The sequence below is a fragment of the Convolutriloba macropyga genome, chromosome 8 (assembly GCF_964194025.1).
Source record: "Convolutriloba macropyga chromosome 8, txConMacr16.3, whole genome shotgun sequence".
In the NCBI taxonomy this organism is placed as follows: domain Eukaryota; kingdom Metazoa; phylum Xenacoelomorpha; order Acoela; family Convolutidae; genus Convolutriloba; species Convolutriloba macropyga.
The window spans coordinates 37692636-37706741 of record NC_134475.1 but is presented as its reverse complement, the minus strand read 5'-3'; the positions used below and the strand labels follow the sequence as shown (position 1 = coordinate 37706741).

General features: G+C 34.0%; 1 protein-coding gene across 2 annotated transcripts in view; it reads right to left on the bottom strand.

The window, feature by feature from the left end:
* Positions 1–14106, bottom strand: part of LOC142344713 (uncharacterized) — a 67950-nt gene that overhangs the window by 42400 nt on the left and 11444 nt on the right. For both annotated transcript variants that reach the window (XM_075396585.1, XM_075396587.1), the window contains exons 4-5: positions 9420–9516; positions 8505–8695 (exon numbers count right to left, since the gene is read on the bottom strand). In XM_075396585.1, coding sequence (XP_075252700.1) covers positions 8505–8695; positions 9420–9516 — 288 coding nt within the window. The remainder of the gene's footprint in view (positions 1–8504; positions 8696–9419; positions 9517–14106) is intronic.

The window sequence follows — 14106 nt, the reverse complement described above, 5'->3', positions numbered from 1 at the left end:
AAAAAACAATAAGAGACAAATTTTCCAGAACTGATGGTTTATCTGACTTAAAACACGATAAAAAGTTTGGGTGAATACTACGAGTGGCGCTACTCTTTCCACTTTCGGCTAGTAAAACGAAAAAAAAAACTATATTGCTCCAAAAAAGTTGTGGCTTTGTTAGAGATCATCAATAGAGAAATCAGGTTTTTGATGCGTCCTAAATAAAAGTCTCAGGCAACAACTATGAGAGGGCTGGGCCATGTGAAAAACGGAAAGGATAAAACCAATTCTTGAGGATAAAATCTGATAGGATAGGATAAAACCAATAAGAGTCTAGTATAAAACCAATTCTTGTTAAAGGAAAAGTTAGCAAACCACAACTTATTGAAATAACCTGCCTTTGATTTTGAGCAGTGTTTAATTACAACAGAGTCCGACTCAGTTCTGCTAAAAAAACTTTTTTTAGTCTACCAAAAGAGTTGAGCTGAAATTTTATGGATCTATTCTGTTTCGCCCCCCCCCCAAGCTTAGTGAGCATAATTCTTTTATGACCCCCAAGCGCACGTGCTATATTCTTAGATAGTAACGTGCTATATAACAACATATAATTTGTAACGGGGGGTCATAAAAACACTTGAGGTTGGCGAAACAATAGATCCCAGTTTCTAAATTGACGTGAAAAAAATCAACAAGAATTTTTTTTTAGTCTTTTGCAAATTGACCGAAAAATAGCCTCCAATGGTTGCCATAACCCCGATTAGGCTTGAAAGAACAGAAAAAAGGAAAAAAGAAAGAAATTGATGTACCAAAACATATTTTAAGTGCAAGATATTTCGAATTCATTTCGTCGTTAAACATACTCCAGCTTCTTCACAAGAATATACAGTGGCAATAAAATTAATACCAATGAACATGAGAAATGGAAACTGAAACTTAACCAGGACAAAGTTCAAGCAGCTGGCATCTGATATTGGGTTATGCCGTTACTAATTTTGATTCGTTTTCGATACTGATTCCGTTCTTTTTAGATTGCTTTGCAGAGGAGCTGATGCTTAAAAATGCAGTTTAAAAGCAATATGATCAGAAAAAAAACAAAAAAAATTGCCCAGAGAAGAGAAAGCTATGACAGTCAACAACTTCTATGACCCTATATACGCAAGAAAACGATAAAAAGAATTAAAAGAAAAGTAAAGAAATCTTTTCCCAAAATCTAATGTTTTACGAATTACTAAAATTAAAATCAAGCTATGAAAAATATTGATTCTACCTATTCTTCGAGCATAGAAAAGCAACCCAGTGAGAATAAATGATAAACCATGCAGTGTCAAAATCAAGCTAACAACTTCAGAAAACACATGTCGTAAAAAACTCAATAACTAAGAGCTACAGCTTCGAAAACCTGTTTCAAAATAATCAATCCTCAATAGCAACCATGAAACGATTCATTAAGGAGAATAAGAGAAAACAGCAGAATGCCTGATAAAAACCGGCAAAAATCAAATATTCGACAAAAACTCATGAAAAAAACCTCAAAATTATACAGAGCATTAGCTTTAAATATAAACAGACAACTTCAATAAGATGACCCCAATTAGTTTCCTATGAGATGTGCCTCTAATGAAAAATCAAATGATCAGAGGACAAAAAAGACTTCAAATAGTAGCAAACACTCAACGGTTCACCAAAAATTTCTTAGAGAAAGTAGTGTCAAAAATATGAAACCAGTAGCTGTTAACTCGAACCGTTAAATTTGTTCAATAACACTGGAAGTCAATTAGGCCTGTATCCAATGATGCTAAGTGATACGACAATTAATAAACAATGACGCAAAATCGAGTCTTCACTAAGAGATTATAACCAAGAATTGAATCCAAGTGATAACAAGCATTAGCTGCCCGTTAATGAATTCAAGTCATTGCAATTAGACGCAACTAGAACACTTATTTATCATATTTAAAAGCACGCAAGAGAGCAAACCATAGAAAGGAAACTCAAATTGAAGCACGTGAACAGAAATCATTCAAACACCAATTTTCACTCCACTTTAAAAGCAGTTTGAAAAACTCAGGCCTCAGAGTTGCAACATTTCTGCTGCCTCTACTACTTCAGCGTGACTAAAATCACCACTCTAATTTGACTTCACGCTGACGGGAAAAAACCGAAAAAAATTGTCGAGAAATTGACGTGAAAAAAACAAAAATGCCAAAAAAGCCTGAAATAGCAAAAAAATAGAGAAGTAAGATGTACTTCAAGGAAAATGTTAAAAAAGCAACATAATGAGGTAAAAAGAGACCAAGTTTTGTTCGACAAAGTAAAAAAAACTCAGAAAGGCAAAACCTGAAAAAAATCAAAGGACTGAGTTAACGTATCACCTGACATATATTAATTTTGCAATAACATAAAACTATGACAGTCAGCGAAACCTATGACCCTTCATAAGCAAAAAACGCCAAAGAAAATTAAAATCAAAGTCAAGATATCTTTTACCAGGATCTAGCGCTTTAGGAATCACTAATTTCAACATCAGTTTATTAAAAAATATTAATTCTACTTATTGTTCGATCGAGCATAAAACAAAACAACCCAATGGGAATGATTGACAAACCAAGCCAAAAGCGGCGAGAAAAAAACACAAGAATTGGCCAAAAAATAAATGGCAGAAAAATTGTTTTTGAAAGTCAGTGCCCCCTGAAAGTGCGAAAACAACATGACTTCATACCAACCTTTGAACCAAAGCATATGAAATAAACTTGGAAGTCATGAAACACAATTAAGCAGCTTTAGTGACGAGAAGAGAAAGAGACAATATAACTAAAAAAGGCAAGATTCACAAATTTAAGGTAATAATTGTTAGGTAAAAGCTAATAAATTTACCAAGAGCACGCCACACGAGAAAACCAAGAATGACTGCTTTTTTGAGACTAGTGACAAAGCCATTAGGAAAACAATCATTTGCAAGACTAAAGAATCAAATTTAATTTTTTGAATAAAAGATGTGTCAAAATCAAGCCAAATACTTCTAAAAGCACATGTTGTAAAAATCACAGTATTTAAGAGCTACAGTTTCGCTTTACTTAATCCTCAATAGCAACCATGACGCCAGTCATTAAAGAGAATAAGAGAAGCCAAAAATATTCCCGATAAAACCGGAAAATTTCTAAATTCCGATAAAGATTCATAAAAAAACTCTCATAATTAATTTTAAACATAAACAGATAAATTGATTAACATGACCCCAAGTGGCTCCCTATTAAATGTGCCTCGAATGAGATCAAATGATCAGAGGACATCAAATAGCAGCGAACACTCCGAATATTTCTTAGAAAAAGTAGTGACAAAGTCATGAAATCCAGTAGCTGTTAACTCGGAACATTAAATTTAACAATCGATACTAAGTGATACGAGAAATAACAAATAACGGGGTAAATTCATAATTTCTCTTTAATGTTATAACCATGAATTGAGTCTAAATGATGACAAGCATTAGCTGCCCGTTGATGAATTCCAAAAATTGGAATTAGGCCTAATTAGAGTACTTATGTATCATATTTCAAAGCACTCAAGATTAAAAACACTAGAAAGAGAAACCAAAGGGACGCACGTGAACAAAAATAGTTCAAACACCACTTTCTCACTCCATTATAAAGTAACTTGAAGAAACTGTTCGATTTTTTGCTCCCTTTTACTACTTCTGCGTGACTAAAATCAGCACTCCAATTTGACTTCAACCTGACGAGAAAAAAAGCCGAAAAAAGTTGTGAACAAATCGTGAAGAAAAGGCAGCTCACCAATACAATGACAAAAATTTGGATTGTACTAAAATAGGATTTAAATTTGATCTCTTCCTTTAAACTCATAAAAACCTTTGATTACAGTGTCCAAGATAAGTTTGCAGGCATGCAACTGTTGGGCAAGACTTTTTTTGAAAAAAAACAATAAGAGACAAATTTTCCAGAACTGATGGTTTATCTGACTTAAAACACGATAAAAAGTTTGGGTGAATACTACGAGTGGCGCTACTCTTTCTACTTTCGGCTAGTAAAACGGAAAAAAACTATATTGCTCCAAAAAAGTTGTGGCTTTTTTAGAGATCATCAATAGAGAATTCAGGTTTTTGATGCGTCCTAAACAAAAGTCTCAGGCAACAACTATGAGAGGGCTGGGCCATGTGAAAAACGGAAAGGATAAAACCAATTCTTGAGGATAAAATCTGATAGGATAGGATAAAACCAAATAAGAGTCTAGGATAAAACCAATTCTTGTTAAAGGAAAAGTTAGCAAACCACAACTTATTGAAATAACCTGCCTTTGATTTTGAGCAGTGTTTAATTACAACAGAGTCCGACTCAGTTCTGCTAAAAAAAAACTTTTTTTAGTCTACCAAAAGAGTTGAGCTGAAATTTTATGGATCTATTCTGTTTCGCCCCCCCCCCAAGCTTAGCGAGCATAATTTTTTTATGACCCCCAAGCGCACTTGCTATATTCTTAGATAGTAACGTGCTATATAACAACATATAATTTGTAACGGGGGGTCATAAAAACACTTGAGGTTGGCGAAACAATAGATCCCAGTTTCTAAAATGACGTGAAAAAAATCAACAATTTTTTTTAGTCTTTTGCAAATTGACCGGAAAAGAGCCTCCAATGGTTGCCATAACCCCGATTAGGCTTGAAAGAACAGAAAAAAGGAAAAAAGAAAGAAATTGATGTACCAAAACATATTTTAAGTGCAAGATATTTCGAATTCATTTCGTCGTTAAACATACTCCAGCTTCTTCACAAGAATATACAGTGGCAATAAAGTTAATACCAATAAACATGAGAAATGGAAACTGAAACTTAACCAGGACAAAGTTCAAGCAGCTGGCATCTGATATTGGGTCTTAAGAATTATGCCGTTACTAATTTTGATTCGTTTTCGATACTGATTCCGTCCTTTTTAGATTGCTTGGCAGAGGAGCTGATGCTTAAAAATGCAGTTTAAAAGCAATATGATCAGAAAAAAACAAACAAAATTGCCCAGAGAAGAGAAAGCTATGACAGTCAACAACTTCTATGACCCTATATACGCAAGAAAACGCTAAAAAGAATTAAAAGAAAAGTAAAGAAATCTTTTCCCAAAATCTAATGTTTTACGAATTACTAATATTAAAATCAAGATATGAAAAATATTGATTCTACCTATTCGTCGAGCATAGAAAAACAACCCAGTGAGAATAAATGACAAACCATGCAGAAGGGGGAAAAAGCCGAAGAATTGGTCAAAAAATGGCAGAAAAATTATTTTTGACCCCCTGAAAGAGCGAAAACAACATAAATTCATGCCAACTTTTGAACCAAAGCACAGAAAAAACTCGGAAGTCAAAAAACACAATTAAGCAGTTCTAATGACGAGAAGAAAAAGAGACAATATAATTACAAAAGGCAAGAGTCACAAATGTTAGGTAAAAAATGTTACGTAAAAGCTAATAAATTGACAATAAACACGCCACACAAGAAAGCCAAGAATGACTGTTTAATTGAGACTAAGTAATAAAACCATTAGAAAAACAACAAACATTTGCAAGACTAGAGAATAAAATTTATTTTTTTAAAAAGAGTGTCAAAATTAAGCTAACAACTTCAGAAAACACATGTCGTAAAAAACTCAATAACTAAGAGCTACAGCTTCGAAAACCTGTTTCAAAATAATCAATCCTCAATAGCAACCATGAAACGATTCATTAAGGAGAATAAGAGAAAACAGCAGAATGCCTGATAAAAACCGGCAAAAATCAAATATTCGACAAAAACTCATGAAAAAAACCTCAAAATTATACAGAGCATTAGCTTTAAATATAAACAGACAACTTCAATAAGATGACCCCAATTAGTTTCCTATGAGATGTGCCTCTAATGAAAAATCAAATGATCAGACGACAAAAAAGACTTCAAATAGTAGCAAACACTCAACGGTTCACCAAAAATTTCTTAGAGAAAGTAGTGTCAAAAATATGAAACCAGTAGCTGTTAACTCGAACCGTTAAATTTGTTCAATAACACTGGAAGTCAATTAGGCCTGTATCCAATGATGCTAAGTGATACGACAATTAATAAACAATGACGCAAAATCGAGTCTTCACTAAGAGATTATAACCAAGAATTGAATCCAAGTGATAACAAGCATTAGCTGCCCGTTAATGAATTCAAGTCATTGCAATTAGACGCAACTAGAACACTTATTTATCATATTTAAAAGCACGCAAGAGAGCAAACCATAGAAAGGAAACTCAAATTGAAGCACGTGAACAGAAATCATTCAAACACCAATTTTCACTCCACTTTAAAAGCAGTTTGAAAAACTCAGGCCTCAGAGTGGCAACAATTTTGCTGCCTCTACTACTTCAGCGCGACTAAAATCACCACTCTAATTTGACTTCACGCTGACGGGAAAAAACCGAAAAAAATTGTCGAGAAATTGACGTGAAAAAAACAAAAATGCCAAAAAAGCCTGAAATAGCAAAAAAAATAGAGAAGTAAGATGTACTTCAAGGAAAATGTTAAAAAAGCAACAAAATGAGGTAAAAAGAGACCAAGTTTTGTTCGACAAAGTAAAAAAAAACTTAGAAAGGCAAAACATAAAAAAAATCAAAGGACTGAGTTAACGTATCACCTGACATATAATAATTTTGCAATAACATAAAACTATGACAGTCAGCGAAACCTATGACCCTTCATACACAAAAAACGCCAAAGAAAATTAAAATCAAAGTCAAGATATCTTTTACCAGGATCTAGCGCTTTAGGAATCGCTAATTTCAACATCAGTTAATTAAAAAATATTAATTCTACTTATTGTTCGATCGAGCATAAAACAAAACAACCCAATGGGAATGATTGATAAACCAAGCCAAAAGCGGCGAGAAAAAACACAAGAATTGGCCAAAAAATATAAGGCAGAAAAATTGTTTTTGAAAGTCAGTGCCCCCTGAAAGTGCGAAAACAACATGACTTCATACCAACCTTTGAACCAAAGCATATAAAATAAACTTGGAAGTCATAAAACACAATTAAGCAGCTTTAGTGACGAGAAGAGAAAGAGACAATATAACTAAAAAAGGCAAGATTCACAAATTTAAGGTAATAATTGTTAGGTAAAAGCTAATAAATTTACCAAGAGCACGCCACACGAGAAAACCAAGAATGACTGCTTTTTTGAGACTAGTGACAAAGCCATTAGGAAAACAATCATTTGCAAGACTAAAGAATCAAATTTAATTTTTTGAGAAAAAGATGTGTCAAAATCAAGCCAAATACTTCTAAAAGCACATGTTGTAAAAATCACAGTATTTAAGAGCTACAGTTTCGCTTTACTTAATCCTCAATAGCAACCATGACGCCAGTCATTAAGGAGAATAAGAGAAGCCAAAAATATTCCCGATAAAACCGGAAAATTTCTAAATTCCGATAAAGATTCATAAAAAAATTCAAAACTATAGAGAGCATTAATTTTAAACATAAACAGATAAATTGATTAACATGACCCCAACTAGCTCCCCATTAGATGTGCCTCGAATGAGATCAAATGATCAGAGGACATCAAATAGCAGCGAACACTCCGAATATTTCTTAGAAAAAGTAGTGACAAAGTCATGAAATCCAGTAGCTGTTAACTCGGAACATTAAATTTAACAATTGATACTAAGTGATACGAGAAATAATAAATAACGGGGAAAATTCATAATTTCTCTATAATGTTATAACCATGAATTGAGTCTAAATGATGACAAGCATTAGCTGCCCGTTGATGAATTCCAAAAATTGGAATTAGACGCAATTAGAGTACTTATGTATCATATTTCAAAGCACTCAAGATTGAAAACACTAGAAAGAGAAACCAAAGGGACGCACGTGAACAAAAATAGTTCAAACACCACTTTCTCACTCCATTATAAAGTAATTTGAAGAAACTGTTCGATTTTTTGCTCCCTTTTACTACTTCTGCGTGACTAAAATCAGCACTCCAATTTGACTTCAACCTGAGTAGAAAAAAAGCCGAAAAAAGTTGTGAACAAATCGTGAAGAAAAGACAGCTCACCAATACAATGACAATACTTTGGATTGTACTAAAATAGGATTGCAACAATAGCCAGCGGAAAAGATGAGGTCGGCCGTTATACAACAACTATAAAAGAGATTCAACTAAAATAAGCCGTTGTTTCTCTCTGATGGATGTAGTCATTAAGTCTGAAGCTAACTAAAGGCATTTTAATTCTTTATTTAAAATGAACATCTAAAACATCTCTGCAAATTAAAATTACGATTTGTTGAAATATGTTGGAAAGTTTCTATTGGTCCGAGCTCAGTAACAAGTTCGATAGATGCCTTTTTTTTTACTTTGACTCAACCAATAGTTTGCCGGTGAAATTCAGTGCTTAAAGTTAGGTCTGGCTTACTGTAAAAAAAACTTAAAATTCTTGACCGCAGTTTTAAATATCAATCCGTTCCCTTCGTCATATGACAGTAGAAATAGATTTTATAACCTGCTTTGACTGGGAACGAGGTTTGGATAAGGTCGAGCATTGCCTCGGGGGAGAGACGTGGATCCCAATTGGCCTATGAACTCATTTGGGGTCACTCTGCGTCTGTTGCGGATGTCTGCGATTCGACTGTCCTCTTTGAAAGGGTTCTCCAACACAACATCCGTCTCAGTTTCTATCGTAGTCCGGAACTGCTGCAATAAAACACTATAGTCAAGTATTGGGCTCATTTTTTTCTCAAAAATTTAAGAAATGAGCGGAATGAGTAGGACTTAATAAGGACTGATCAAATCGTGTGAAACTGAAGACGTTTTAAGTTTTCGGAAACAGTTATGGACAATTCATAAATATTATTTTTCCTTTCAATAATAATAAGGTTATTGTTCGATTAAGGAAAGCCTAAGTAGCCAAAATATTTAACAGATGAGATTCAATGTACTATTAAAAATCCTAGACATGTTAATTAGTTATTGAGTTCAAGATACTAAAGCAAGCAGACAGAACATTTCAGCTAATGTTTATGATTTGAGAAGATGCATGCTTTGATTACCGCGAATTTTAAAATATTATTTAATCAAAATCAAGGAAAAAATGGAATAATGCACCACTTAACTTCTAATTTCGGAAATAATACTCCCTTACTTTGCCCAAGATTGCTTTATTTCACCAAGATTCACCAAGATGCTTTATTTATTTTCAGTTTTGGTAAGATTTGCAATTTTTAGGGGTGAAATCCTTGTTTTTCGCCGCATTCAACGCTAAAAATTGCTATTCTTACATCTTTTCACCGTATTAAACGCAAATCATACATTTTAAAAGCAATTTCTAGCGTTGACACCTCGACCCGGGTCATAAAAAAAGTGGCACGAAAATGAGCCGTTGACCAAAAATGAGTTGGATGAGTTGTGAGGAGCGTACCTTGTTCTTGTTAGCCTGTTTTCCCTTCTGGTTCTGGTCACTTCCTTCTCCACTACTTGTCTGCACACTCCAGGATTTAGTCTGGCCATCCTTGTACCTACAACAGATTGTTCAACATATTTTCTAGTTTCATAAAACATTTTTGTATGGAGCGTATGTCCGTTCGAATCCCTAATTTTGAAAAGTTGCACCTTTTGTTGAAAAGAACTTTGAGAAAAATTAAAACTTAATTCAAGTGCGTGATTCAGTTCACAAGTAACGGTGTCGACTGAGGATTAAATTGAGTATTGTTATACACGACGTTACTGTGCTTAGAAATTAGTGTAGCATATAAAATACTGAATGTACACCTTCAATCAATCAGAGACTGAGAAGACTCTATTCTTTTATATATAGTACTTGTACGGCTGACTTCAGTCTGTCTAGTTGTAATTGAATACACCATGTGTATGCTCAATTTCTTGACTCCGTTGATACCTATATTATATACCGTTATAATTGAAGTATTCCTTCAGTGTTTTACAGAGTCGGTTAGTCTGGGAGAACTAGGTTAGTCTACCTTGCGCGCAGAAAAAAGTAGCCCTATGAAGGTTCTTTATATTTTAAGGTTGTAAAAGGAGCCCTCCAAAGGTCCGCCTTAACTAGTTAACTGGTGCGATCAGTGAATTAATAAACTCTCATTGTAAAACACAAATATCTCTCCTACAGAGAAACTTAGAGATAGAATTTTTTAATTTTTTATCTATATCCTTTTAGATTCTTATTCATATAAATAGGAGCCACAATCCTACCGAACAATTAGACAAGTAACAAAACAAGCAAACTCGCAAATTACTAATACCACAATGAGCCATAACCACGGCCAAACATAGACCACAATTGATAATACTCCAACAATAACTAATTGTCTACAATAAGACAAGAAAAAAATCATTTGACAGAAGAATTAAAATCGATTAAAATCTCAAAATTTAAAGAAGCAGATGAATTGAATATAGTTATAAATACAGCTCTTCAGCCAAAAAAAACTCATTATTTTAAACAAGAGCAACAAACTTTTCTCGCTCTACCAGAGAAGGCCAATGCCCAACAGATCGCTCGAACAGCTTTCCTTTCTTAATTGCCAGAAATCTATGCAAAACAACAAAAAAGGCACATTCCTTTTTATTCTTGATCCAATCACGAATTGACATACCTCGATTTTATGATACACTATCCTGTCTACTATAGGATACCCTGTTTGAAATCTTGAGAGGAGTACATGATGAAAAATACACACCGCTGATAGAGGACATGGAATTAGAATATCATCATTTGAGTTTCTAATAAGATTTGTACCTGCACTGAACGCAGCTGCACAATCGAGAGTGGGAAAACTTACATAAAATAGCTAGAGAAGATATAAAATACTTTAACTATTTAAATTTTGAGTTCAGTGCAAGACGCGGGTCTACCAGACTCAGAAAAACAAGAAGTACCTATAAATCTATCTTGGTTCACAAACCGTTTTCGGAAGAGCTTTGTGAGTCATGTTTTTTTTAGCTACACAAATCTTAGCGAAAAAATACCATTATCTAGTTCCTAAAATGCCAGAAGTATCACAATATATTTACGACACAAACAGGTTTCCAGAAATATATTTATGTGTTACAGAGGCACCATCAGAACTTACTCAAAAATTAAAAATTGATCACTCTAAATACCTCTTTAGAAGCAACACCAACAGAACAAAATTTAGATACCATTATACATTCACAACTCATGGATACGAATTCAAAGGAAACAACTGAAACATCTTTTTTTTCAACGCTGCTCGATGTTGGAACAATGTTTTCATCACACCCTATACATAATGTTTCGTTCATTGACTTGCAGAGCAATAATAAATAAAAAAAGCAATTTTGACACTCAACCAAAAAATAAACTCAACAGAACTAACACAATGCTCAAATCCACTAAATAGCACCGTGGCGTGGCAGCTTTACCTAATGTAAATACGCCACTACCTCGTTTAACAAGACAAAATTTGGTACATTTTAATAATCAGCCAGTAATTCTAAACCCAACCACTCAACAATCACAGCAAGCTACAAATAACCAAAACAAACAAATGACAGCACAACAACTATTGTGTTTTGTTAGACAATTAAATTCACAAAAACACCAATCAACCACAAATCCTCCGGCGCCCTACTATTTACATGAGGCATCAACACAAACACCTTGTCCCGTTGTCAGAGGAAACTCACAAATGATGTATACCTATATAGCTGGTTCAGTAGCTATGCAACAATCATTATGACCGTTCGATGGCAGAGATCCAACGTACACTAGAGTGGATTTTTTAAATACTATCACAGCAAACATGGTCATGACGGAATGACCAGAACAAACTGATTCGCCTTTTCACGTAGCACGGAATCTAAAACAAACTGCCATGATAAACACAGCACTATTAGGCCCTGCTCAACATTCAATTTTGCCATTAAACATTAAAAAGAACTTTTCAGCCAAGAATTTCAAAAAATATTTGATTAACAACAATCGCAAACACAAGCCAAACTACAATTAGAAAGCATTACTTGTGCTTTCGGATAACACATTAAACGTTAGCGCTTAGGATTGCACAAATGGCAGGAAAAGCATACGTTAATAGTTCATCAGATCTGAGAATCCTACAAACAAACGACGCACTAGTTAAAGCGGTAGACTCACAATTAGCAAAGATATCACTAAAAGAAGATACCTAACCATAAAACAACGGCATTAAAGCCATAACTTTCGTTGTACAACTAGTAGAAAAAAAATCCACCAGGAAGATATTACCAGAAAACACATTGATCAACAGAAGATCAAAAAACGTACTCTCTCATCTTCAATAAACAACACGACTACCAAAATTGACAATCTCACAGTAGATGATGCCAGAATTATGGAACAAGATATAGCATATGGTATTAATATAGTACAAAACAAGTACTCACGCGACCAAAATTTCAAAGGAAAACCACTGTTCCTGAAATTCGATAACAAATGTTCACGTTCAGGACATAGCATCTCAACCTGCCTTGATCTACGGTTTGCAAAACCGGTAGACAAACACAATTTACGAAAACAAACATTTAGTCAAGCTATGAAAGCAGATCAAAATCTCCCCAGCAAACAACTAACAAAAAGCAACATGACAGGAAAACCTCTAACGTTTATCTATCGCTCACGGAGCAATAGTTCTGACAAACGAGTTACTTCACGTCATAGACGTCCAAATAGATTCTCAATACAGACCGCTTCAAACAACAAAAACATACAATGGAAACAGTAACTTAAAAGCAACAAGTAAATCAGGTTCACCATACCCAAAACAACAAAAATTTTCGAAACAACAAACCAAACACTAATTCTAATTATACATCTAACTCACGAGCACAATCACCTAATTATCGTAAAGATGGTAATCGTTCTCAAAAAATCCGTCTCGACAAATGGCCTTAGAACTGAACGAAACTGCATTAAATCACCTTTAAACGAAGAACAAACGGAGGACACAATGGTTCAACCAGAAAAAAAAAACAGAAACACAAAGTGTTTTAGACGAGCAAATGTTTCAACAACAGTTTAATGGTTTGCATATAGAATTACATCAAGGTACACAGAATGATTACTTCGATTGTCAGGAAGAATTCAACGCTCTCACAAAAGAGTATCTTACAACTTCCTGCAAAAGCAACATTTGAGTACTCCCCCATAATTTATACACACTACAATTACAATAGAATGATATCAACACTTCATATAGAAATCGATTTCTTAATTGATTCATCTACTACACTAAAAGCGTTAAAAATGACACTTGGAACAAAATAAAAAATACCACAAAATTGAAATAAAGGAATGCAAATTTGTTCTCTCCGCATCAAAACAAACTACAATCTCATGGAACAATTGAAATCGATTTATATCCAGATGATACGGAATATCAAAAATATCAAAACACGGCCTTGACTTAAACATTTGATGTATCAAAAACAAAATTAAACATTCTAGGAACACCATTCCTAGAAAAAAATCGGAATCTCTAAAACGCTCAAAATACATACTTGAAATAAAACATAATAAACAACCGAAAACAATTATGATTCGTCAAAAAATCCACCACCATATCACTTTAGATTACTCTCAGTCACTGGAGATCACAACTTACATTTTCAATGCTTCGAAGACCGCTACCCGAACGGAACACCACTAATTCAGTCAGATCATTTATACCATTATACAAAAATATAATTTTCTTTATAATGGACATAAACAATTTAGAATACCCCTTTAAAATCTTCATACAATTTTTAATCCAAGATCCTCTAAACCATCCACTAACATTGACTAACGGAGTAATTGGATACGCAAAACAAGATGTTTCTCCAATAGGTTACCAGACTGCAAAGTATCGTGTCAAGGAAATTTAAATTTATGAACGCGTAATTTGCTGAATACTTAACATACCGCACATCTGAAACTCTCAAAAGACTATGTTGTTTCAACCGGCAATTTCACTGGCAATGGAAGACATTATACCTATAGCTCCAAGAATTAACAATTATTTCTTCCCACAACAAACTGAACTGATTGAATCGTTTTGACAGAAAACACAACAGCACGACGCTGTAGTCTGCAAAATTATACCTTAGAA